The 24,405-nt window shown below is 40.4% G+C and overlaps 3 protein-coding genes across 5 annotated transcripts; 1 reads left to right on the top strand and 2 right to left on the bottom strand.

The window, feature by feature from the left end:
* The first annotated feature begins 866 nt into the window (after positions 1 to 866).
* On the top strand, positions 867 to 11,178 carry LOC109485367. The gene is made up of 9 exons (XM_019788925.1): positions 867 to 890; positions 2,961 to 3,198; positions 4,166 to 4,308; positions 5,285 to 5,372; positions 6,514 to 6,651; positions 7,050 to 7,192; positions 8,167 to 8,274; positions 9,739 to 9,925; positions 10,947 to 11,178. The coding sequence occupies exons 1-9, from the start codon at positions 867 to 869 to the stop codon at positions 11,105 to 11,107; spliced, it is 1,230 nt and encodes a 409-aa protein (XP_019644484.1). The 3' UTR covers positions 11,108 to 11,178.
* Positions 11,179 to 13,373: 2,195 nt separating this feature from the next.
* On the bottom strand, positions 13,374 to 19,829 carry LOC109485383 (G-protein coupled receptor GRL101-like). Of its 3 annotated transcripts, XM_019788943.1 has the most exons (7): positions 19,678 to 19,829; positions 18,984 to 19,055; positions 17,427 to 18,490; positions 16,575 to 16,783; positions 15,034 to 15,161; positions 14,292 to 14,460; positions 13,374 to 13,582 (listed from the first exon to the last, which is right to left on the bottom strand). In XM_019788943.1, the coding sequence occupies exons 3-7, from the start codon at positions 18,460 to 18,462 to the stop codon at positions 13,454 to 13,456; spliced, it is 1,671 nt and encodes a 556-aa protein (XP_019644502.1). In that variant the 5' UTR covers positions 18,463 to 18,490; positions 18,984 to 19,055; positions 19,678 to 19,829; the 3' UTR covers positions 13,374 to 13,453. The 3 variants fall into 3 exon arrangements, with proteins under 3 accessions (XP_019644502.1, XP_019644500.1, XP_019644503.1); XM_019788941.1 differs by lacking the exon at positions 18,984 to 19,055; XM_019788944.1 differs by lacking the exon at positions 18,984 to 19,055 and having other exon boundaries at positions 16,653 to 16,783.
* A 520-nt stretch (positions 19,830 to 20,349) lies between these two features.
* LOC109485395 (P-granule-associated novel protein 1-like) lies at positions 20,350 to 24,385 on the bottom strand. Its single transcript, XM_019788956.1, has 6 exons — positions 24,288 to 24,385; positions 23,951 to 24,019; positions 23,311 to 23,382; positions 22,374 to 22,445; positions 21,520 to 21,591; positions 20,350 to 20,487 (listed from the first exon to the last, which is right to left on the bottom strand). Exons 1-6 carry the CDS (start codon positions 24,308 to 24,310, stop codon positions 20,412 to 20,414), a joined length of 384 nt encoding a protein of 127 aa, XP_019644515.1. The 5' UTR covers positions 24,311 to 24,385; the 3' UTR covers positions 20,350 to 20,411.
* Positions 24,386 to 24,405: the final 20 nt, after the last annotated feature.

The raw sequence follows: 24,405 nt of genomic DNA, 5'->3' as shown, positions 1-24,405 counted from the left end.
TCCCATCCCATCCCTTCCCATCCCTTCCATCCCATCCCTGCCCATCCCATCCCTTCCCATCCCTTCCATCCCATCCCTTCCCAACCCATCCCATTCCATCCCTTCCCATCCCTTCCCTTCCCATCCTTTCCCATCCCTTCCCATCCCATCCCATCCCTTCCCTTTGTACAATATTCTCGAAGCGGTCAGAATTGGTACTGCAACAACTAGTATAATAATCCGTCACTTAAACGGGCGACATTCCGATGATGTCTCTAACTTTACTTTAAGGCATAGAGTCAGGTGTGCCCAAATACTTATCAGCTTTGTGCAAATACCCTGGAAGACAGACTAGCATCGGGCTGTTAACCGGTTGCCTTCGGTAGCCAAGAGCACTACACCCGCCTATCTGAATTAGCACTACGGGGGAGTTGAGCCCGAAGAGCCGGCCAACTCCCCTCGGGCTCAACTTCCCCGTAGCAGTAATTTTGATGGGCGGCTGTAATGCTCTTGGCTACCGTAGGAAACCGGCCAACGGCCCGATACTAGTCTGACTCCCAGGGTATTGTGCAAACATCAAAATACGGACTTTGTTATACCTGACTGCCCGAGGATACGATACGTGACCAAACTTACAAAGTCCGTTGTCAGAGAGTAGTTTAGCCTGTTTTCTAACTACACAAACATACGGCACTCAACCTGTTTTATCTTTGGACAAAGTCCTTCAGCAAGTAGCTGAAGCTTTGTTCCTCAACAATCCGAGATATTTAGAATTTTTGCTCCAGTAGAAGACACTGTGATACGGAATTTTTGTTTCTTCACGTGGAATCAAATTCTGCTGTTGGAGTTTTTTCAAGCTTCGACTGAGCAAGAGTTGAACAACCGACATGAAGGCTACTCGTAGAGACAGGGTAAGCTGTTGGTGTATTTAGTAACCACGTCACGAACACGTAACACTAACAGGTGTATAAATGTGACTTTTTATGTGAATTTCATGAAAAAAAACTTACAATAATGTAACATGATGTGACTACAGGAAACACTGCAATGCGTTATTGTCAAATTTGTGGATAATGCAACAGAATTACGAAATTGTTTGAAAAACTGGAGCTGAAGAATTTGGGTTTGACGGAAAAAGGGGGCGTACATTTTTCAAGACAGAGTACCAAAAAGGGCAAGGACACATAATGTAAATATTACGTCAATAAGGTGGTTTTTACCGTCCAGGGTGTCTTCAGTATCCCCGTTTCACGATTCACGTTAAAAAAATTCTCATTTTCACGTGTTTTGTATCTGTAGTCACACATTTCACAGTTCATGAAGTTGGTCCGCAAAATTCATATTATACTTCTGGTAGTAAAACGCTATGCACTCTAAATTGTTTTTCAACCTCCCAACCTAGCCGTGGTTTTGAGGCGCTTCTCTTGCTTGCAGTAATATACATTTGCCTGTAATAGTATTAGCGTATAGTAAAGCAAGCAAGAAAAGCCTATACAACAGTCGCCAGGGCTACATTGGACGAACTGAATATTGTGAATGTGAGCTATTACTAAAACTAGAATGTAGCACCATACATGTAGGTTACTTGTCATACACTCTTGTTTACACATGGAACATAAAATAACAATCTAGGCGTCCTGGATATAGTATTTCAAGGTTACACCCACTTCAACACTTTCAAACCAGCGGCTTCTCTGCTATTCAATCTTTCTAAATCCACAACTTTCAAGGGAGCCCCCCTCCCCCTTGCCTGTACGGACCATTGCCTTCCAAACAAGTTAATCGTCTTTATCTGAAGATCAGTGCCTTTCTAACTGACTGCGTGAGAAAAGAGTCGTCTGGTGGAGTGCCAAAGTTCATCCAAGGACAAGACACCTTCGGGGGAGAACTTCAGATCTTTACTGATGCATGTTATGTTTTTTTTTTTAGTTAGGCCAAAACGACTTAATTTTATTGCTGGCATCCCCTGAAGACCCCCAAACTAGTGCGCGCGGGCGAATAAAAAAAATTTAGGCAAAAAATAAAAATGCTACTAAACCACAGGAATACAAGCTGGTATTGCAATTGTGAATTTGCCGCATTATTACATATAGCGACGTATACGACAAGCCGGCACATGTTGGCTTTTGGCGGAATTTATGAATCGGAGTTCTTGAGTCGTGGAGCTTTGGTAGCCTGGGTGCCCGACTCCGTATTGTCGCTGACTACCATGGACTACCCAGGCCTAGAGCCATGCCAGAGCCTCGGCGGACGTGATCTTTTTTTCTTTTTAGAACAGGCGAAAACCAATGCGCACGCGGATGCCATCCATAAAATTAAGATGGTGTGGCCTTACAAGCGCCTGTTACCAATGTATGATAGTCGCTGTGAAGAAGCTCATAGAATTGGCTTCATTTCATAACAGATTTTTGGTGCCTTTCCAAGGATGATTTTTTCCTACTAGCCGGACCGTCTATGGCGTTTGCTGACCAGCAGCAATATGTGATTCTGATACCATTATGAAATGTACGATTACAGATGAAATGATTTTTGGCGACGTCTCAGGGAGGAGCCTAATGGTACAATATTGTGTGCATTTTGAAAGAATTCTAGGAATGGTACAGGCATTTTTTCCACAGGCATGCGGAATGCCCACAGGTATTTCTCTGACCCACATCTATGCCCACATTCCGGAAACCTTTGGGAAGACCTGTCTGCCCTGGATGGCCCTACTTTCTGTGACCCCGGGGCTCGTTCACTATACACTCAGGGTAGGAGTGCACTGTATCTGCCTAGACTTAACCAAGTCTTCCTCAAAATCATGAAATGACGGCAGTGCGCCATGCAAACAATAACCCTAACAGCAACCACCGTCGCCATGGCAATGTATGTATTCATTGCCAGTCTTGTTGTTCTTTATTGCATCTGAGGAGCATCAAGGATCATTGGTTAAAAAAAGGGTGAAATTCATCATCAACCTGCGTTTTTCTCCCAAATTACAGATTTGTGGTGCCGCTACATGGGTGTTTCTCCTAGCTGGACTGTCCATGGCGGCTGCAGACAGGAAGCAGTACGCCATGTACGTGTGGGCTGATGGGTATGACCCGGAAGTGCAGGGCTGCACGGAGACCGACTTCCTGTCCTGGACTAGCCCGACGATGAACACCAACCCCTGCTTCACTCACTCCTGGAACACGCTGGAGAAGAGACGCTGGCTGTGGAACACCTGCAATGTACCAGGTGCATATGGCGTTTTTATAGTTAAGGCCATGTTGATTTGATTATATGGATGACATCCCCTGGGAACCCCAAAACTGATGCGAGCGTGATAATAAAAAAAAGGTTTGGCAGAAAAAAGATGCTTTCATTATGAAATCTATGTGGTCATGAAGGTTGAACAAATGACACAGAGTATGGTACATGGTATGATAAATAATCTACTCTTTTCTTTTCTTTACATTTTCGTCTATTTTCGTTTGATGTTGGCATTCTACAACGTTGGTATCGTTTTGCAATATATTTTTTTGCAAGTTACGGTATATATTTGCTCATTTTGCAACTGTTTTGTACGATTTACAATTTGGTTGAAAACGTTTTTTTTTTTTGGAAACGGCCGAAAATTCATGCGCGCGGGATGTCATCCATATAATCAAATCAACATGTCCTAAGTTGTTTCATGGTTACTGGTATCTCAAAGGGATCAAACAAATACAAAACGACAAAAAACAAAATCCACTTAGTGGTAATAAAATCGAAATTCTGGGGATGGGTAGGCGAGTCAAAGGGTCTACATTTTAAAGGTCTAGTTGTAGTGTAGATCCTTGATAACTCGCTAGATGGCGCTTATGTATGGTATAGCATTTGTGACAAATTACACGTTTTGTCTGCTAGAAATTAAATGTAGTCCACGATACCAAGAATTCAACCGCACATCGTTACACGTTCTCAAGCAATACTTAAAGTCATTGAGAACGATGTCTTTCTCTTAGCCGCGGCGACTGTTGCAGGGCTTCTCTTGCTTGCAGTCTTTTACATAATAGCCCTAAAGACTGCAAGCAAGAGAAGCCCTGCAACAGTCGCCGCGGCTATCTTTCTCTATGAAATAAAGACTCAACTTTAACTGCCAACACTACTTACCCCAAATTATTTCATAATGACTTGTACCAACACAGATGAACTTTCATGCTAAGATGTCTTTCTCCTGTAGGTAGAGAGATCAGTACGATCTTCCTGGCCGGTCTCCATCGCCTGTTGGAAGCCGGGTACCGGAATGACGACTGCACGGCTGACGGCGTACAGCTCATCAAGACCACGCTACGGGACGGGTACCATCAGGTTCCCGGGCTACAGGTATAGCTCTTCACATGCAGTTAAGGACGGAAATCATTTCATCTGTAATTTGTTTATTTGTTTATTGGCATTTTCCACAAAGTGAAAGGGAGGGCAAAACAGGTGCATAAGCACCTTTACAAGTTGCCCTCCCCTATACAAAAACATCTTTACAACAACAAAATTTACACAGTCCATGACGGTAATATATTAAAATACAAAAAACAGGCAATACATATAGCAACTTAAGCATAATTCAAATGTATCTAGTAATAAGTGGGAATAAATCACGCTGATACAAGAACTTAGTGAGGTCTTGAGGCAATGTAGGAACTGCACCCACAATAATGTAATTGTTCATGTCATATAAATATATAATTTATAATAAATTTATAAAGATATAAATGATAAAAAAACAGTTATTTTCCATTGTGTCCAAAATACACCCTTCCTTTCTCAATCTTCCTTACCATGAAAAAACAATTGTACAACTTAAGTAAGTGAAAGAACCCACATATCACAGAAGTGGGTAAATGAGTCTTCTACTGCCTCAAAAGAAGTCAATCCCAACAAAACTAGTACCACATTTGTTGTAGAATGTTAGACTCTAAAATCATTGTATTTCCTTTGTCAAGCAAGTTGTTTGTATTTTGCCTTCGGGCAAGTATTTGCAATAAACTTCGCCTCATAACGTTATAGAATACAATACGGTGAATCCTGTATAACCCGAGGGACCGAGGTTCAATGCGGAATACATCGTGTTGTATGTGCGTGTGCCTGCGAGTGTGTGTATGTGTGTACGTGTGCATGTGAGAGTGTGTATGTGTGTGTATGTGTGTGTGCGTGCGTGCATGTGTGTGTGTGTGTGTGTGTGTGTTTGTGTGTAAGTAAGTGTGTGCGTGCGTAAGTATAGGTGTCTCTCTGTCTCTGTCTGTCTCTCTCTGTGAAAAATGGATATGAGCAATATTAATACGTGTTTGTATGTGATATGCCGCAGGTATACGCGCTCTATGCCGTGAGTGACCTTGCCGTATCCGAGCAGCTACTGGTCAAGCATGTGGTGTGGTACAATGACGCTTGTGCAGGTAGGACTACTCTTTATTTAATTTACTTAATCTTCGGACACCTGGGTGGCCCAGTTTAATTTTGCCAAATTGATTTTCAATGGGGCCCAGTACAAGATGCAATAAAATCAAAGATACAGATATAAACAAATCAGCATCGTTTTCCATATTAAACTCGTGTCGATTTAACTGTCCAGGCCGGCTTTCAATCTAACTAGAGGTCTGTACAGTCTTTGTTCTCTATGGCGCATATGCATGGTATATATGACTATGAGTCCAGAGTACGAAAATTATATGAACAAAGACTGTACAGACTATTCCACCAATGATTATAAGAGCTCATACCTATCCCATACTAGCCATCCACTCTTAAATATGCATTTGTTAGGTTAACCTTATGAAATATATCATACTTTGTACTCTGTACAATTGCTGTGCGATAAAGGTATTATTATCATCACGAAATAAAATTCATCTGTGTTGATACAAGTCATTATGAAATAAATACTAAACTTTAACTGCCCACGCTACAATGAATTGGTACTTAACCCTAGGTAGTTAAAGTTTAGTCTTTATTTCATAATCATTATTGTTATTGAAATAAGTACCGGTATGTATTCGTATTTCTATTAGTATATATTAGTATCTGTGTAAGTCCAATGTGATTGATTCCCATTATACTATAAAAGTTTTTGAATACTTCGAATCAATCAATCAATCAATCAATCAATCAATCAATCAATCAATCAATCAATCAATCAATCAATCAATCAATCAATCAATCAATCAATCCAATCAATCAATCAATCAATCAATCAACTAAAAGCTTTATTTGTAAACATAAACAGGAGCTTGTAGCCATTGGCTAAATTGTGACTTGCTGTACAATTTGCTTTCTTAGTTAACATTCCAGGCTTAAGAAATTAAAATTAATATGTTATTCGCTAAAATCCATATCGTTACACACTACCTAAAAATAGCAATTTGAGGTTCAACATTAAAACAATCTATGACATAAGTATATGAACTAATAGCATTTACATTATGTACATGGTAATAACAAGATTAGAGGAAAGACTAAACATCCTAGTTGACCACCATAACATAATTATGAAAAGTTGGTTAATCCAATAATAAAACGTAAGGTTTTTTTTCCATGAAGGAACCCAGGAGAGGTTTGTGGGCGTGGCTACCAACAACGAAGCGTTCTCCCATGTCAAGTGCGGCACGCCCCTGGAGAAGGTCACCTACCTCCAAAAGCTGGACAACATCCGGGCAGAGGCTAGGAAACAGACAACTGGTAATGTCCCTTCCATAAATATTTTTTTTTATTATTCATCAAAACATCAAAACATAAAAAGGACAGTGTGGCGCTGCACTCAAGTTTATAACTTATATTATCCACTGACAAAGATACAAAAACCGGAAATTCTGATGCAATACCAAGGTCAGCCACCAGGAGGCCCATATTTAACCTTGGTCTTTGTCTTCCTACGACCTACCAACATACCAAATACCATCATAATCCATCATACATGCGTTCTGAAGTTATGATGACTAAAAATGAGGAAACACACACACACACACACACACACACACACACACACACACGCACAGATCAAAAACAATACCTCCATTGTTTTCATAACAAACTTATCATAACACCCTAACATTATATGTTTATCTTTAATATTGAAGGGTATCTAAAGGTCCACTATTCCATGTCGTGGCACTGGGGGATGGCGTGTGATCACGTGACAGAAAACGTAGTCCTGTGGAACGGCAAAGATCAAAAGATCTCCCGCCACATGATTGACATCTTTGACAGCGTGGACGTACAGGTCAGTAAGTTTTGTCTGTCGTCTTATCTAATGCTGAGGTCACATTTCCAACCGGGGCCCGGCCGGGCTGTTTGGATTAGCGAAAAATCAATAATTTATATCATGAATATACGTAGATAATTCCCATTGTTAATAACTTCAACTTTTTGTGCTTTGTTGTCTTTTATATCATACTTTTCAATCCATAAGACTGCCCGGCCGGGCCCCTGTTTTTTTTTTGGAAATGTGACCTCAGCCTTACCGAACATCCAGGGTACAGTTAGTCTTAAAGGCACACAGAGCTATATCAGGGCGGCAAAGCTCTCGGTTTTCAACTGTCAATTTTCTGGCCATTTCTTTTAATGTTAAAGTTAAATCAATCCTACGCCATAGCATACTGATATCTGTGAAGCAATGATGCGATGTTACTGATAGAAAACGACGGTTGTTGATAGCTATTTATAGGTGGTACCCCAAAAATAAAGAGACGCCTCGCGTAGCTTGTGTTTGAGGTATTTCAAACGCTTCAATGAAATGATAATGAAAATGTTCTAAGAAATGGAGTAAATGTCAATATCAGACAGATGTTCTCAATTTTCTTTTGTTTTGTATCCCCGAAATTGGACGTCTTTAAATTGATTTTCAACCCAGGACATTGTCTTTTGATATAGCTTCAGAATATTTATTGAAAATAAAGAATTGTGCCATTACTCACGACTAAAAGTTCGAATGGAAGAGTTTTCAACTTTATCCGCCATCTTTTTTTCGAACCTGAAAAGGTCGTGACCTCGGGGTTAAAGGTCACACGGGTTACGTAATTAGCCGAGGGTATTACATTTTTTTCCTTGGTACCGTTTGTGAAATTCGTTCAGAAAACGTCTTTGTATTTATAGTGTTTATAGTGAAAGGGAACCCACGAAGAATATATTCTACTCAGTGTAATTATGCCATCTACCGGTTTGTACATGCATTGCAACGTCTATCTTCACGATCAGGTCGCTTACGTCACTCCCTCTGAGATGGGCAGGCGTGCGAAGCTGGCTGACTATGATTACGCTCTCGCCCAGGGGAAGAATTTCTTCATTACTTCCTACACTGAGAAGGTGAGATAAAAAGGAGTGATAAGTTTTCAATAGAGCACCTCCCGTCGGGTCAGCCAAGTTAATTACTTTTTAAGATTCCACAATAGATTTCTCATGACATGACTGGTGGAGTTGCAAGGTACCTCTAGTGATGGATATGAGAACAAGATACAGTCAATTACAGTTTGCATCTAGACCACCTTACATTTTGCAGCAAGTTTAAACTGTAATTTCCAACACAAGAGATTGGACTCACACAAATTTTCGACTGCACAACTCCAGTCTTTGTCAAGGAATGAAAAATCCACCGCTTCCGTGACGTCACGCAGATAACACACGTGACTCCATGAGCAGTGCATCATAGGTTTCAGAAAGTCTGTGGCGCCCCCCGTCTCTGCTGAGGGATGGTTGTAATGCCCTGATGTAGATGGCCTCTTTAATCCCTCGTGCAAAGAAATCCGGTTCTGAGTCCAGGATTCTTACTTTGTCCCTTTGAGACTGAATGACCAGGCGATTCTATGTGTATATGTTGTGATACCTCCGATGTAGTCGAGCTAGGTAGTTTGTGTTCTAAGAACCTAGCCTTGAGAGATCTTTCAGTCTCTCCAATATAGGTTTCCTTACACGGGCCCTTGGAAGTCTGTCCTTGACACTGTATATGGTAAACTACCCCACAATCACATTTTCTGTGATTCATAAAAAATTTTGTCGACTCGACTGAACCAGACATGAAATCGCTGAAATCCAATGTCGCTGTTCTTTGATGATAAAAAGAAAGCCGTCAGTGTATAATATTGGGGTACAGACTTTTGTAAGTAATTGATTGTATCCTTCTGGTGGGCGTTTCAAGTTAAGAAATAGCATTTTCACTCAGTCTCTCGACAGAGGTCTTTCCAATTGCGGCCGTCATTTTGAATCTCTTCCAAAACGACACTGACGTTGATACTCCCTGTATCTGTAAGGCCACAGCAAGTAAATTCTATGGATGACATCCTCCGCAGACTCCAAATCTGATGCGAGCGGGCGAAAAAAAAAGGCGGGCCCCAAAAAACAAGGTTGCTACAATTTAAAATTTTGACTCAATCAATGTACAAATGGTTTTATTCAGTGGGAACATCACATGTACACAGCCGGCATCACATATCACTGCACCAAAGTAAGAAACAAAACATTAAATCAGAGTCTTTTCTTGTCTCCTCTCTTTATAGTTATCTGCCATCCACCTTCCGGCCTGACAAAAGGCATCTTTGCCCATTTTCGTCATGTTGACCATTGTCAGAAGGCAACAACATTTATTGTTTGTTTTTTTCCAAAATCAGGCGAAAATTGATGCGCGCGCTGATGACATCCATAAAAATTACTTGCTGTTGCCTAATGAGTTATTATAGTAATAGGACTGTTCAGCCACAGCTGTAGGGCTGTTAATAAGTATGCTGTAGAGGGAAATATACTGCGGTACATTTCATGTTATGACGTCACCTCCAGGTGGCGCCATGTCAGATCACATTCTTCCCACAATCCTGTGCGGACATCTATGGCGGGAAGTCGGAGGCCGCCATGTTTGCTGCGTACGACCAGCTGGTGAACCACGGAGTAGGGGGGGCTCGGCCGTGCATCGAGTACTACAGGGGGGTGTACTCCAGCGGGGGGAACGCAGACTGGCCTAAACATGGTAAGGTTTCATGAAAGTTCATCTGTGTTGGTAGTAATCATAGTAAAACGTTAAACTTTATTCCAACACACAATTTACAGAGATCAAACTTTTGATCAATTGCTTACGTCACGTATCAGTCAAGTCTCGTGTGATTAAGGTCACGTGTTTGTAAACCGTAACTCTCGCGAGATCACGTTGTGCAGTGATTGGTCATTAATTATCCTGATGAAGGCGACAGTGGTCGCTGAAAATTTGATCTCTGTAAATTGTGTGTTGGAATAAAGTTTAACGTTTTACTATGGTAGGCTTTCATTCACCAATTTCACACTTCCCATAATGCCTAGTAAAGATCACGGATATGACCTATGACCACCCCTCGCCCCTTCCTCGATGTAATATTTTCAACAGTTCTATTGACAAACAGGTCAACTATATTGTTTTGAATTATTTATCTAATATAAAGCGCATGCCATAATTGCATATTTGTTGGAATTAGAGAAAATGACGTACCATCTATAGTTCTACCTTCTACCGAACGAAGACTCTCCTACTCGCACGGTCGCATTACGTATATCCCCTTCTTACGTCATATCCATATCCGTGATCTTGACTAGGCATTATGGGAAGTGTGAAATTGATGAATACCCGAAGTCATTATAAGCAACTTTATGAAGTGTTGATTATATCTCTACCCACGGCCATAACACCATGATAGAGCTACCATCATCTCTCGATACGGAAGAATGCCTACCACTACTACTGATGATGATAATGCTTTGAGAAATAAATGCCAAAGATTTTACGACATTCTATTCTTACATTTTCGCTATAATTCTTAAATACTTCTTTGAAACCAAAACCATTGTCTGTTATTTCGAGTCGTTTGAGCTAGCTATGAATACTTATGTTCTAACGAAGATGGCCATATACAGGCTAGATATCTGGTTTTCTGCTCAGCCTTCAACCGTGTTTTGAAAAATGCCATGCCAGTGAGTGGCACTAAAAGGCGGCATAGTTAGATTCTCTTCTATTTCTACAGATTCCAGTTCTCCGGTGGTGGATTTGCTGGACCCAGTACTCCCCGGCCCTGACCACTCGGCGCTGACGGACTGTGGTCCCGGCTCCTACTGCAAGTGCTGGATGGACCCTCCCCTGTGCCACGGCACGGACCTCCCCTGTGTGTGTCATAACCAGGACTAGAGTTGTGGAGCAAAGCCCCGGAGGCCACATACGTGTAAAATGCATCTTAAGCCCCTGTCACATGCGACATTCCCCCGACCTTGCTTCCGAACACCAGCCGACCTAGTTCGGCTGACGTCCGGTAGCAGCTTTAGGCCACGCCTACAATGTGCATCTTGCAATGTATGTGACTAGAGTTTTGGACTGCGCAACACTAATATCAGTCTAGAAGGCTGGCACATCATCTAAACTTTAATTGTCACTTTACTGGTCTTTTTTGTCATTCTATAGTTAATAATTTCAAATGATTCTGTAAATATTGTGGTTCAGTAGAAATACATTTATGTGCTTGGCTGAATAGCTTGGTATAATATAACGTATGTATTGGAAAACCACGGTATGAAAGTATGTGGCATTGCTAAAGTACGTGAATTGCGTGCATTGTATAAGAATAGAATTTGAGTTAAATTTGAGTCAAATCTGAACCCCCCAACACGCACCAAACACTGTAGACCTACCCCCGAATGCTTAGCTGGCGTTCTGGGGACGTACAGCCGAATGGCAGCCAACTTTGCTCTGACCTACACTTAACCAAGGTTGCGGCTAGTGTTTCGTAGGCCAAATTCGTGACCAGGCGCTTCAGCGTCATATAAATACGCATTTTACAAGCTTGTAAACTTTCTTTCTTACTTCTCTAACACCAATAAAGCTACACGTCTCAAGATACACCAGTCTACATGTAAATGAATCCCCAATGAAATACCATCACACCAGGATCAAAGTAACAGCTTTCTTTAATACAAGGTAGATCTACAGCTATTTACAACGTTGGACGCCTGAGTGCGGTGAATAGTTTAATCTCTTTTGAAGGTGAGCAGGCTTATTTACAATTCCAATGCGTGGACGTTAGTAAGTACGGTGTGTACTGCCTACATATAACACTTTACGATAGCTTTCGATTTTATATATAGCAGGAGGCACTTCAAAACTGTACAGACGGTACGATGGATATCATCATGACACATTTACATGCTGTACAAACGATTGCACTACTTCCACAAGCTAGGAAGAAGCAGCATGCGGCTATGTAGAGTTACAAGAAGCGCAATATCTAAGTCTAAGAACGTCTCCAGGATACAGAATGTGATTGTGTGTAGGCTAAGGCCATGTTGATTTGATTATATGGATGACATCCTCTGGGAACCCCAAAACTGATGCACGCGTGCGAATGAAAAAAGGTTTACAACACAAAATTGCTTTCATCATGAAATCTAATACGTGGTCATAAAGGTTGAACAAAGGACACTGAGTATGATATGGCGAATAATCTACTCTTCAAATTCATTTCTTCACATTTTCGTCTTTTTCATTTGATTTTGGCATTCTACGACATTGGTATCGTTTTCAAATATTTTTTTGCAACTTACGGTATATATTTGCTAATTTTGCAACTGTTTTGTACGATTTACAGTATGGTTGAAATCTTATTTTTTTTTGAAACGACCAATAATATAATCAAATCAACGTGGCCTAATCATTGTCACGGGATAGTGGTTGGACTCCCATTCTCGTCATTTAAAGTCTATATGAAGTTATTTTTCAAATAGAATATCGCCTGTACAAAATAAATCAGGTAGCAGCCTGCTTTTAGAACCATTTCTTGGACCACAGCTTTTTAGCTTTTAAAAAAGAAAAAAATGGCTTAACCACATGAAACGTGGTATTCTTGCTCATGTGTTCACACAGGTAATTCGATTTTTGCGAGCATTTAGGCACATATAAATACATTTTTGATGCCAGCTCAACGTAAAGGGAAGAGTCTTTTCTGGAACTAAGATTCATTTTTAGAATGCAGCCAAGTCATTGTTTGGCTGCTATGTATGGAAGGTACATTCACTTTACAGTCTTAACGACGTAATAAGCGCCATGGCGCCAAAATCTAGGCTACGTAGACAACACAGTGTTTAAATTATGTATAATGCCACACCAATTCAATTTCTTGGTTAACGGATTCGCCCGCTTCATTTTTTTCTGATTTTAAAATAAAAATAAAAATTCAAAAACTGCAAAATGCTCATATTTTGCCCTGAACAGTTGAAAACAATCCTTTTCTTCCTAGTTGTTACAGGTATTCCATCTTTCAATGCAATGATATCATTAAAAGTTCAAAATTCATTGTTTACATTTTGAACCGGCCTGGTGTGTTGACTTCATGGCTCCTATCGTACCATTTTGGGCCATAATAGGATACCTAGGTCTGTTTTTATTTTCATTTTTTTTCGCCCGCCCGCTCCATTATTTTTCTAAAAAAATCCGTTAACCAAGAAATTAAATTGGTGTGGCCTAAGAAGTAAATTTCGTGGAGGACTATACAAGGGTGCTTCTGATGTCCTCCCAGTCTTTGATGTCCTTTGCGATATCGTTGTCCGACATTCGGAAAGAACTCATCTCTTCTGCGTTCGAGAAATCCGAGATGACGGCTCGTAGTTCGGGTTTCTGTGAAGATCGAAGTTATGCCATGTTAAAAATTGTTATTATTATTATTTCTTGCTTAATTAGGCACTGCGGCCCGTGATCACAAAAAAACACATGCAAAACCAAGCACATACATGAAGTATAACAATAGACAAGTACATTTAATTTCTCTGATAATAGTTCTTAATAGAACATCCTTGCATGATAGATCAAAGTTATGGCATGTTAGAAATTGTTATCATCTTTTTTATTTTATTTTAGGCACTGCGACCAACGCAAACTACATACACGATAACCAAGTACGTAGTATTTACATAAAACATAATAATGGCCCATCCCCTCAAGCAATCATTTAATATTTCATATTCTTAAAAGAATGAGAAATATTATGCCTCCTTGCCAAACATGCACATATGTGTAAAACGATATATCAGCCACGATTCCAACTTTAATCTGTTACAAACTCCAGGATACATAATAGTTAGGAAAAGTGAGCGAAACTACAAAAGGTCGACATTTGCTCGAGAGCAAATACAGCACATTTCAGTCCATCTGCCTCCCCATAAAAATTGACTGTTCCAAACTCACACCTGTGCAGAAGTAGAACACATATTCCAAAAATAAGTTCTGAAGAAGAAGAAACGTAAGTAAAAACAATATATTTCATCCATGGTTCCATAGTATGGACTGAAATATTACAATTCATAAAAGAAGGGACAGTAGTCCTTACCCTTTCCACCAGAATGTTGTCCAATGAGATTCCGTTTAAGCGTATGTTGTTTTCATGCAGGAAGTTGAGCGCGTATGAGATCTGGTGAGAGATGGTCTGGACCTCATCCATGGTCAGCTGAGGGGCAATGTCCTGGAGACGGTCGTGGTCATTCTCCGTGTAGAGGATCCTGTAAGGCAATGGGTTGTCCATAATTTTGTTAAATATGTCAAATTATGAAACATTCTCAAATTCGAGTTCTTTACAGGGGACAGGCATATAGATTATGGAAGGTAATTTTTGAATTTTTATTCACCAAACTTTTCATTCACCATACAGTACTCTTTTCTTCAGGATACTGAGGATCTAGATGACACAGATTCTTAAACCATTTCCATAATGCTACGTAACTTCTACACACTGTCAGATAAACGTCCATGCTTAATGAATAAATGCTATTTTTACGCAACCAAGTGTTTTATTCGCTGATTATTATGCGTTCCAAATGCATGATGCATGGATAATTGTCCATTTAATAATTATATAAATTTAATAGGCATTGCTCACTTTCCCGTGGATCGTTAGATTATGCCTCTCTATATCTAGTCGAACCCAACAAAACTAGTACCACAGTAGACGTGGTCTCTTATATCATTGTATTCACCTTTTCATACAATGTTCTTTGTACTTGCAATTAGCCCTCGACCATGTATTTGCAATAAACTCTATAATATACTAGGGCAACACATGACAGGGGTTTTACCATGTTATATGGCTGCCGTTTTCGTTCATCTTGATAAGCTGTCTGACGATATTAGGATGACCGCCAAGATTGCTTATCTTCTTCAGCACACGCATCTCCGTCGTCACACGCTCCTTGGACTGATCAATCTGATACATAGAAAGAAGGGGGAAAATATGCCAAACGTTAATCATAGTTTTGCAAGGCTACCCTTTTTCGTGTAGTTATGTTTACCAAAGGAAAACATATTGTTTTTGCTCCGTTTCTTCCTCTTCTTCTTCTTCTCCAAACAGTGGCCTCTGACCTGACCAATGACATGATTTGTTGACGTCTGTCACCATGGTGACTGGTGTTGGGTTACATAATGTTGCAATTTCATGGTCTGCTCTGCTCCTGTCACCATATACTACTAGTACATGTATATGAATGTGTTTGAGTAAGAATTAACAGAGCAGACCATGTCCGAAGGTAAACATTATGCATTTGCAAATGTTACTTCTCTAGTTTGCAACTGCTTTATCCTCAGCAGATAATCGAGTAGCATAAATCACAATATAGAAGATACTAAGCCGTTGATGAGATAACAAGCATAGATAACAAGATAGAAGATGCTAAGCCTGATGAATTGATGCAGTTAAATACAATTTCACTCTTGGAAAATAAACTAATACGTCTAGATGCGTGTATTGTAGGGTAAAGTTTGCATGAGAAAGAAGGGGATAAATGTGCTCTATTGAGCCCATAATTGCTCTAAATATAACTGCAAACCATAGGCATATAAAGGATGTTTGATCTATTAGTAATTGGGGAATAAACATGCTAAAAGACACAAAGGTAAGTGACAATGTGATACATGGAAGCATTCAAAGTTTCAACTCGATAGAGAATATAGAAGGAATAGACAAGAGCAGATAGATCAAGACAGACACAAAAAGCGAGAAGAGGGTACAACAAAACAATGAAGGACAATGTTGGTACACATTATTTACAAACTTTTAACTCGATAGAGAATATAGAAAATAGATGACCAAGAACAGACATAGAAAGAGTTGAAAGGAGAATATATAAAGGAAGAAGCTTACAAAGTTTCAACTCGATAGGGAATATAGAAAAATAGATATACAAGAACAGACAGACATAAAAGAGCGGACAAGGGAACAGATAAAGATCATTATCATCATAAAGATAGTATAAAGATAATTCCAACTCGGTAGAAAATATAGGAAAAAGATTTACAGGCACAGACATAAAAGGAGAGGAAATGGGAACATACAAAGATAGTAAACAACAAAAGCAATGGTAATACGTGAAAGAAGCTTACAAAGTTTCAACACGATAGAGAATATAGAAAATAGATTTACAAGAACAAATAGACAAAATGAGCCGAATTCGAAATGGGAACATGTAAAGATAGTAAACAACAAATGTAAGGACAATGGTGATGCATGAAAGAAGCTTACAAAGTTTCAACTCGATATGGAAGCAATGGACAAGATCAGACAAGACCAGACAGACAAAAAGAGTGGGCAGGGGAACATATAAAGATGGTAAAGATGCATGACCTCGGTTCTCTGCCCAGCGAATGTTGTTATCTCCGGCAGCCGCTGCCGTTCGATGGTGGAGAGACCCGCGTGGCCTACCTGGCTTCCGAGGTCCGCCACCACACGGACCACCCGGGGCGGCGGGTTGCAGGGCTCCGAGTCCACCGTCTGGATAAACTCACGCAGCTCCGATGTAGGGTGGTTCGAGTCGCTTATGAAAGTGGTCGGTACTGTAATAAAGTGTACGTGTACACAGGGTCACAGTGTAACATTAAATGTACATGAGGTTATGTTTCAATTGGTTATTGTCCTACTAAAATGTTGAAAGTTAGATACATAAACAACTTGATATTAGTAGCAAAATTTGTCGATTTGTCGTTGTAAGTACGGAAGGAAGTCCACAGGAAATATTTTGATGCTTTTCGACAGAGGTCACATTGAGGTCACATGTATAACTTAAAAAATATATTTACTTTGATGTATTATTATCATAATATTTGATTGGATGAGGTGGAATTATGATGATTGTTAATGCTAATTACTATGTATTATGATGATGGGTATGATATCATATTAATGAAATTTATCAGTGTAGTGTAGTGTACCAACATCACCTGTGAGTCATTATCTTTACCGAAGGAAACATTGTTTTTGCTCTGTTTCTTCTTCTCCAATCAAATAAGGTCAATGATCTTAACCAGACGTCTGTCAACATGGTAACTGTTGTTGGGGAACATCATGTTGCAATAAATCTTATACTATATATAATACCATATAATGATATAACATAATACATAATATAATATGATATGATAATATGTTTGAAATTAACAATTTGTTTGAGGATGAAAAATTTGAAAAAAAAGAGCTCACCTTTCAGATCAGACATTTCGGTACCGACCATCAAACCGTTGTCGTTGTTGTGCTTGGGCAGCTCCACAGTAAAGCCCTGGTTGTTGCACAGGAACTTGGATATGTGGTGTGTCTTGCGTGTTTTCATCCTCAGGAAGGAGACGAGGTACAGGAAGGGGTTCATCGCGGCGTTGATCGGTAAGACGAACATTATTGTCCAGGCGGAAAGAGAGGGGAGGATCTGGATGCCGCAGAGGGAGGAAATTCCGAGTACTGTGAACAGTGTCCACGTGAAAAGGTCCGGGACGATGATCCATGTCAGGCGGTAGGCTGTGGACAGCTCGTACGCGATCTTTTCCCCGGCTGTAGCCGTCAGTTTCTCCTTCCAACGCGTCGCCACGAGGAGAGTCATCATACAGGCCATCAGGATCAGCACCAGCACGGAATCCACGGCCACGAAGATGGTAACCACGTACTGCCATCCTGTACCGAACATGTTTGTCAAGCGGATCGGTAGACACACGCCTGTTCGCCCGTAGAACTCTCCCTTGAAGTACGGTAATCCTAACACCGGCAGGATGGCGAGGACGCCAGCGATGAGCCACCCGAGCCCGTTGATCAGGCAGGCAGATCTCACGCGGAGGTGTTTGGCACAGTACACGCTAATGACTCTGTCGATAGTTATAATGGTAAGAGCGTAGAGCGACATCTCAACGGAAACGATGTACAAGAAGCCAGCGAATTGGCACAAGCTGCTGTATCGCCAATAGTCGTCATAACTTATATACTGTCCGCGATAGTAGATGTCCACAGCGGCGATAATGAGCATATACACGCCCATCAGATAATCCGCGATGGCGAGGTTCAAAACGAGAAAGGAGACGATCCTGCTCTTCTCCTTGGTCCGGAGACACCAGATGATGACGAAGGCGTTGCCGAAGAAAGACGTGAGTCCGAGAATCCAGAGGACGGGACTGAGGATGGTGTCGTCGAGAAGGTTGTTGCAGGAGGAAAACTCGTCGCCAGCCGGTAGGCAGACAGGTACATGCGTGGCCATGCAGCAGATTTTGAAGGAGTCCGTATACCTTAATGTAACATACACATGGTTAGACAAGACATTGTTCATTATCACACCGTGAACTTATCATATGCATGTTACTACCAACTGTCGTCACGTTTTGGTACATTATCATAGCTTAGTTTTAAGTTAAAGAAGACATTAAAAATGTGTAGGTTTACACAAATTCTACCGATTTTCAAAGACTTTCATTTGATTGGTGTTGGAATTTACAACTCCTGCCCCCTCGTATTACTCGCAAAATATAATGTCGCTTTACTCTTGTTGGATGTGAACAGTATTTTCATTTGGCATTTTACTACAATGAAGTCCATTCCAGGTATATGGAAACATAATGTGCAAGGGCTCATATAATGTATGATCATTTTTTTTATAAAGGTTACAGCCTAGTTCACGGAGAATGGTTGATTACTGAAAGACAAATGTTACAAACAGAAGAAGATTTGAAGCACCATGAGCGCACGGAAGTAACGGCCTAACTTGTGTTATGGCCTACTCACAATTCTTGGAGGACGCTCAAACTTTCAAAAACTGTGGCGTCAAGGGCCTGTACATTGTTACCATCCAAGTACCTGGGGGGAGACAGTAAGACTAGGAGACGCAGGAAATACTGTCGGAATGGGACACTTTACGATTATTTCAGTACCCCAAAGTCTTGGACGCATTGTTGTTTTCAATCAGAATATAAAAATTTGAGAAGGGCAAATGCTAACTTTAATGGATACATTCAATCTGTGGACCTTACGGTAATTTCAGTACTTCAAAGTTTTGGGTGCATTGGTTTCAATCAAAACTTCGAAATTTTGAATATAGTTAAAAGCAAATGTGACGATGGATATGGATTTGTAGACCATTGTTCAATGCATATAACCGCTTGGAGCTAAGTTATGGCGCAAATTAGACCGGCAATATTATCAACGAAAACTTAACAGGACGTGTACCTTTTTTCTGAGTGAAAGAGCCACTTACCATCAGTCTTATTAGAATTAGAAAGTGACTAGATATGACAAATATAGCCCAAAATCGGATATTACGGATATTACATTGGTACGGATGGATTGCTTGCAACCAAGTTTACGCTACAATATTCCGCATCATCCTAAGATATTTTAAGTTGTTATGGTTGAGGCAACGGCCTACGCATTTTAAAACACAAGTCCCACTGTTTTTTTTTTATACAAGCGTAGCTCTTACAAGGTATGGAGGGTTCGCAGGTCAGCAAATGTTCCAGGTGTAACCGATATGATCTTGTTGTTCTGCAAGTACCTGTAACGTAGACCACTCAGATTAAGTTGTCATAATTACTGTGGATGACAGAGCAACTGAAGTCAACACAAAACACAGTATGCTTGACCACGGGTACTGTCCAGCAGTTCTCTACTCACACGACAGAAAATCGGTATGCACGAAAATTCACCTGTAGTAACGCTCAATTTCATCACAATACATCCACACAAGTACACACACACACATATATATAAGTAAAGTAAGAAGACATGCTACAACAAAGGCTGATATGTACACTTTATATACTGTGACGTTTTACGAACAAAATGGTGAAGTCGCACAGTGAGTGTATTCCGTCACGGACCCTGCAATGCCACAACATCAACAGGCAGCGTCATCGCCGAGGTGCCAGGGAAAATTTGTGTCCAAGACTGTGATTCGTGTTCAAGTATCAGCTTTAGCTTGGATCCAATTAGTCTTGAGCCAATCACAGTTTTCCGATGTAATGTCATTATGATTCATTCCATCATATGGATTTTATATCCGTTTGTGTTACGTTTTTTCAAACCCAACGGTCCAGGAATGTATTCTTTTCAATGGCACGTCGACGCATGTTCCTTTTCGTCATTGTGTGTGCATGTGTGTGGGTTTGCCAAGTCAGGATGATAGCCGCGTGAGATAGCATGATGTGCAAAAACGACTTACAATTCTTTTAGTCCCTTAAGTCCAATAAATGTCGACTTTCCTAGTACTTGGATGTTCATAGAACTCAAGTTACTGTGAAGAAGAAACGGTTTTATCTAGTTAAGTTTCTTAGCATGGGTTGGCAATATGTGTTAGAAGCCGTGGTGTTAACTGGCAAAATCAGAACGGTAAAGGGTATCATTCATTGTAATTGTGACAAGAGATAGAAATGAAATGATGAGTGGATATCCCTGAGTCTGTTGTGATAGTGTTAGGCGATAAGCGATGTAGGATAGAATAGCTGTCAGTGGTAGTTGTATTAGTGACTGATGTATCTTTGTCTACAGCACAGCAGAATCAACTGGGGGACACTGGTACCATAGAAGAGAAGTTAACCTCGCAGGAAAATTCTTTAATCACCTTATACTGTTCGGAAAAAAACGTTACGGGCGTACCGATGCCATAGTGTGAACGTAAAGCCCTTGTCACACATTCGCGAACTTCCCCGAATCTGTTCCCGAACACCAACCGACCAGTTTCGGCTGATGTTCGGGAGCAGTCTTACCAGATTTAATCTACGCTTATGTGAATCGAAACGTATAAACGAATGTGAGTTAAATTTTCGTCACATTTGGCCCACGAACCTACCAAGAACACTGCAGACCCACTCGTAACTTTTTTCGGGGACGTTCGGCTAGCGTTCGGGAGGCCAAATTCGCGAATGTGTGGCAATGACTTTAGCTGGACTACAGCCTAGGCATCCCGTAGTTAGCATCAGGTTGACCATGGAACGTTGGGGGCATGCAATGGAACAAAAAACTTGTAGAGTTTAGTGTTGTGTACAATAATAATATTATATTTCAACGGGGTAACTAAAGAATCATCCAGCTGTATGGTCAACTTCTCATACAAAAGATTTGTGTAAATGTTTTAAAGTTTTAAGGAAACCAGAAAAATCTACTATACAAAACTACCTACAACAGATCAACAGATAAAATGCATTCTTGACAGGTTCAACCACCATAACATTTTCCTTTAATTAAGATAAAACAAATTCCATTCATGTCATTTTCATAACAACACTTCTTGTTATAATAATTCCAAAAGCGTTCCCACTGTACTTACAGGCTTTTGATCTTGTTTAATCCAGCAAAAGCCCCAGATTTGATCTCTTTTAATGGGTTTCCATCAAGGTACCTAGTAAGAATAAGAAAATGGTTTAGTATTTTTATTTGTTTACTGACTCAGAGGTATATATACAACCGTATTTGACACACACAATATATTAATATATTAATATAATCATAGATACATCATCACAATATACATACACGTAATGATAATTTTGATTATGATGTATGAGAATTATTGGGTATTAACAATGATCAAAGTAGTATTACATGCACAGATTTTATAAGCAATTAAAAAATAAGTACATGGCATGACATATGTGTTGTAGTGCTTGTTTTCTCACGTGCACGTTTCTAGTTGTGTGTTAGTGTTTTTGGCGACGTCTCAGGGAGGAGCCTAATGGTACAGTATTGTGCGTAGTTTGCAAGAATTCTAGGAATTGTACAGGCATTTTGTCCACAGGCATGTGGAATGTCCACAGGTATTTCTCTGACCCACATCTGTGCCCACATTCCTGGAAGGCTGAAGACCTGTCTGCCCCGGATGGCCCTACTTTCTATGACTCCGGGGCTCGTTCACTATACACTCAGGGGAGGAGTGTACTGTATCTGTCTAGACTTAACAGGTACCAAGTCTTCCTCAAAATCATGAAATGATGGCAGTGCCATGCAAACAATAACCCTAACAGCAACCACCGTCGCCATGGCAATGTATGTTTTCATTGCCAGTCTTGTTAAAGAAGTGAAAAAAAGGTCCTGATATCGCCCCAAAGTGGGCAGCAATAAAAGTTTATTACTTGTCTATGCAGTGCAATATAACTTTGTGATGAATAGTTCAATAAAACTTACAGTTTGGTCAGGGTCGTCAGTCCATCGAACGCGTTCTTTTCCAGCCTCTCCAGTCGATTTTTCCTCAAGTCACTGTCACAAAAAAATCGAAACTTGATACCTGCCCCCAGAAGACAGATCACCACACGCAGGCAAATCGAAGAAGTAATTGTACTTAATCATCCGGGAGTCATTTTACCAACATTCTGACAGCCATCCATCGAACTAAGGCCACAGCAAGTAAATTTTATGAATGACATCCTCCGCAGACTCCAAATCTAATGCGAGCGGGCGAACAAAAAGGCGGGCCAAAAAAACAAGGTTCCTACATTTTAAAATTTTGACTTAATCATGGTACAAATGGTTTTGATTTAGTAGGAACATCACATATACACATCCAGCATCACATATCACTGCATCAAAGTAAGAAACAAAACATTAAATCAGAGCCTTTTCTTGTCTCCTCTCGTCATAGTTATCTGCCATCGACCTTCCGGCATGGCAACAGACATCTATGCCCATTTTCGGCATGTTGATCACTGTCAGAAGGCAACAACATTTCTTGTTTTTTTCTCTCCAAAATCAGGCGAAAATGAATGCGCGCGCTGATGTCATCCATAAAAATTATTTGCTGTGGCCTAAGCAAATCGACAAATTTTTACATAAATCAGAACCTATATGGCATCCTGTAATGGATATTCCACTTTGACTAATTGCAAATGACGATATTGTACATTTACGCATTATCACAGGAAAGCAGCGTGGCCGCAGACAATTTCACTATGATGGGAAGACGTTGCCATTGATTTCTTGCATATCACCAGACCGCACAATTCCCTCTGCAAATAACATACATTACGCCTGAGGGAATTACCGCCCCCCGGCTCCGCCTACGCTGTGATCAGCATACTTCGAGACCATGCACAGCAAGCAGTAATGACAGGCGCGCCATACTCACAGTTCATAAACATTCTGTAGTCCCTCAAAGCATCCCTTGGGCAAGTTTGATATCGAGTTACTGCTCAGGTCCCTGCATCGATCACACAGAAAACACACACAAAAGAGGCGGATCAATACAGGGTTCAGGTGCAGGCTGCTATATTCTGTAATCTTGTGGATTCTGATAACAGGCTGGCTACTAACATCTGAAGATTAACGGTAACCATACGTGGTCATTTGCAGATATGGGTACGTAATAATGCTGGAGGCACAATTCTAGCCCGGGGCCCGGCCGGGCTTTTTGAATGAACGAAAAATGATTTAAAAATGCATATTAAGAATATGAAATTATGTTTATGATGGTCTTTTAATCGTTTTATGTGTTTGGTTCTTGATACTTTTCGTTCTCGCAAACTGCTCGACCGGGTCCCGACTTGGAAATGTGACCCTGAATAAGCGACCGTCATGATACCGTTATGTAATTGTGTGTTAAATCGGTTGTAATTACATGTCTAAATGTGTCAACGTGAAGATGTAAGAATGGGATAGCGATGGAAAATTTTGCGATTTACTTCGTTTTCCAAATTGTGGATCGATGTAAAATCTATGACTTTTTTCTATATGAATGAAAAAAAAAATTGGCAATAGCATATACTCACAGTTTGCCCAACATTGTGAACGCCTGGAACGATGATCTTTTTAGTTCAATGAAGTTTCCAGACAGGAAGCTGAAAGAGAATGTGTGGAGACGATGATACCTCTTACTTTAGATGTTGTTCTGAACTTAAGTATCTAAAGCTAGTATGGTTGGATTTCAGATTGATGCCCTTTATCCGATAACACTGTAAAGTCAAAGAGGACAAATACAAAATAATGTAAATTAAAATTTCTGAAAAATTTCTATAGATGTCCATATCTTAAATAAAATTGTCTTCAGTTGTCAGTGAAAACATGCACTGAAGAGGAGGGTCTTCCAAGAAGAAGGTTCTGACTTACAGAGCTCTGATCTGTGGGTCCATATTTGGAACCTGTCTGTAACCAGCTCCCTGGCAGAAGACAGCGCCCTTCTCACATCTACAACCATCAGGGCACCGGTAGCCTACAAGGGGAATGA

Source organism: Branchiostoma belcheri, unplaced genomic scaffold (assembly GCF_001625305.1).
Source record: "Branchiostoma belcheri isolate BF01 breed outbred unplaced genomic scaffold, Haploidv18h27 scaffold75, whole genome shotgun sequence".
Classification (NCBI taxonomy): Eukaryota; Metazoa; Chordata; class Leptocardii; order Amphioxiformes; family Branchiostomatidae; genus Branchiostoma; species Branchiostoma belcheri.
This window is presented reverse-complemented; position numbering and strand designations above follow the sequence as displayed.

Excerpts from the sequence above, each read along its gene's own strand:
- LOC109485383 (XM_019788943.1), bottom strand. The coding sequence starts at position 18,462 with ATGGCCACGCATGTACCTGTCTGCCTACCGGCTGGCGACGAGTTTTCC. Across the intron at positions 16,784-17,426 it reads CGAAATGTCTGATCTGAAAG|TACCGACCACTTTCATAAGC; the intron begins GTGAGCTCTTTT and ends ACTTTATTACAG. Across the intron at positions 14,461-15,033 it reads AACGGCAGCCATATAACATG|GATCCTCTACACGGAGAATG; the intron begins GTAAAACCCCTG and ends ATTGCCTTACAG.
- LOC109485395 (XM_019788956.1), bottom strand. The coding sequence starts at position 24,310 with ATGGACCCACAGATCAGAGCTCT. Across the intron at positions 24,020-24,287 it reads GACCCACAGATCAGAGCTCT|CTTCCTGTCTGGAAACTTCA; the intron begins GTAAGTCAGAAC and ends ATTCTCTTTCAG. Across the intron at positions 22,446-23,310 it reads CTACAGAATGTTTATGAACT|TGACTTGAGGAAAAATCGAC; the intron begins GTGAGTATGGCG and ends TTTTTGTGACAG.
- LOC109485367 (XM_019788925.1), top strand. The coding sequence starts at position 867 with ATGAAGGCTACTCGTAGAGACAGG. Across the intron at positions 891-2,960 it reads AGGCTACTCGTAGAGACAGG|ATTTGTGGTGCCGCTACATG; the intron begins GTAAGCTGTTGG and ends CCCAAATTACAG. Across the intron at positions 9,926-10,946 it reads CGCAGACTGGCCTAAACATG|ATTCCAGTTCTCCGGTGGTG; the intron begins GTAAGGTTTCAT and ends CTATTTCTACAG.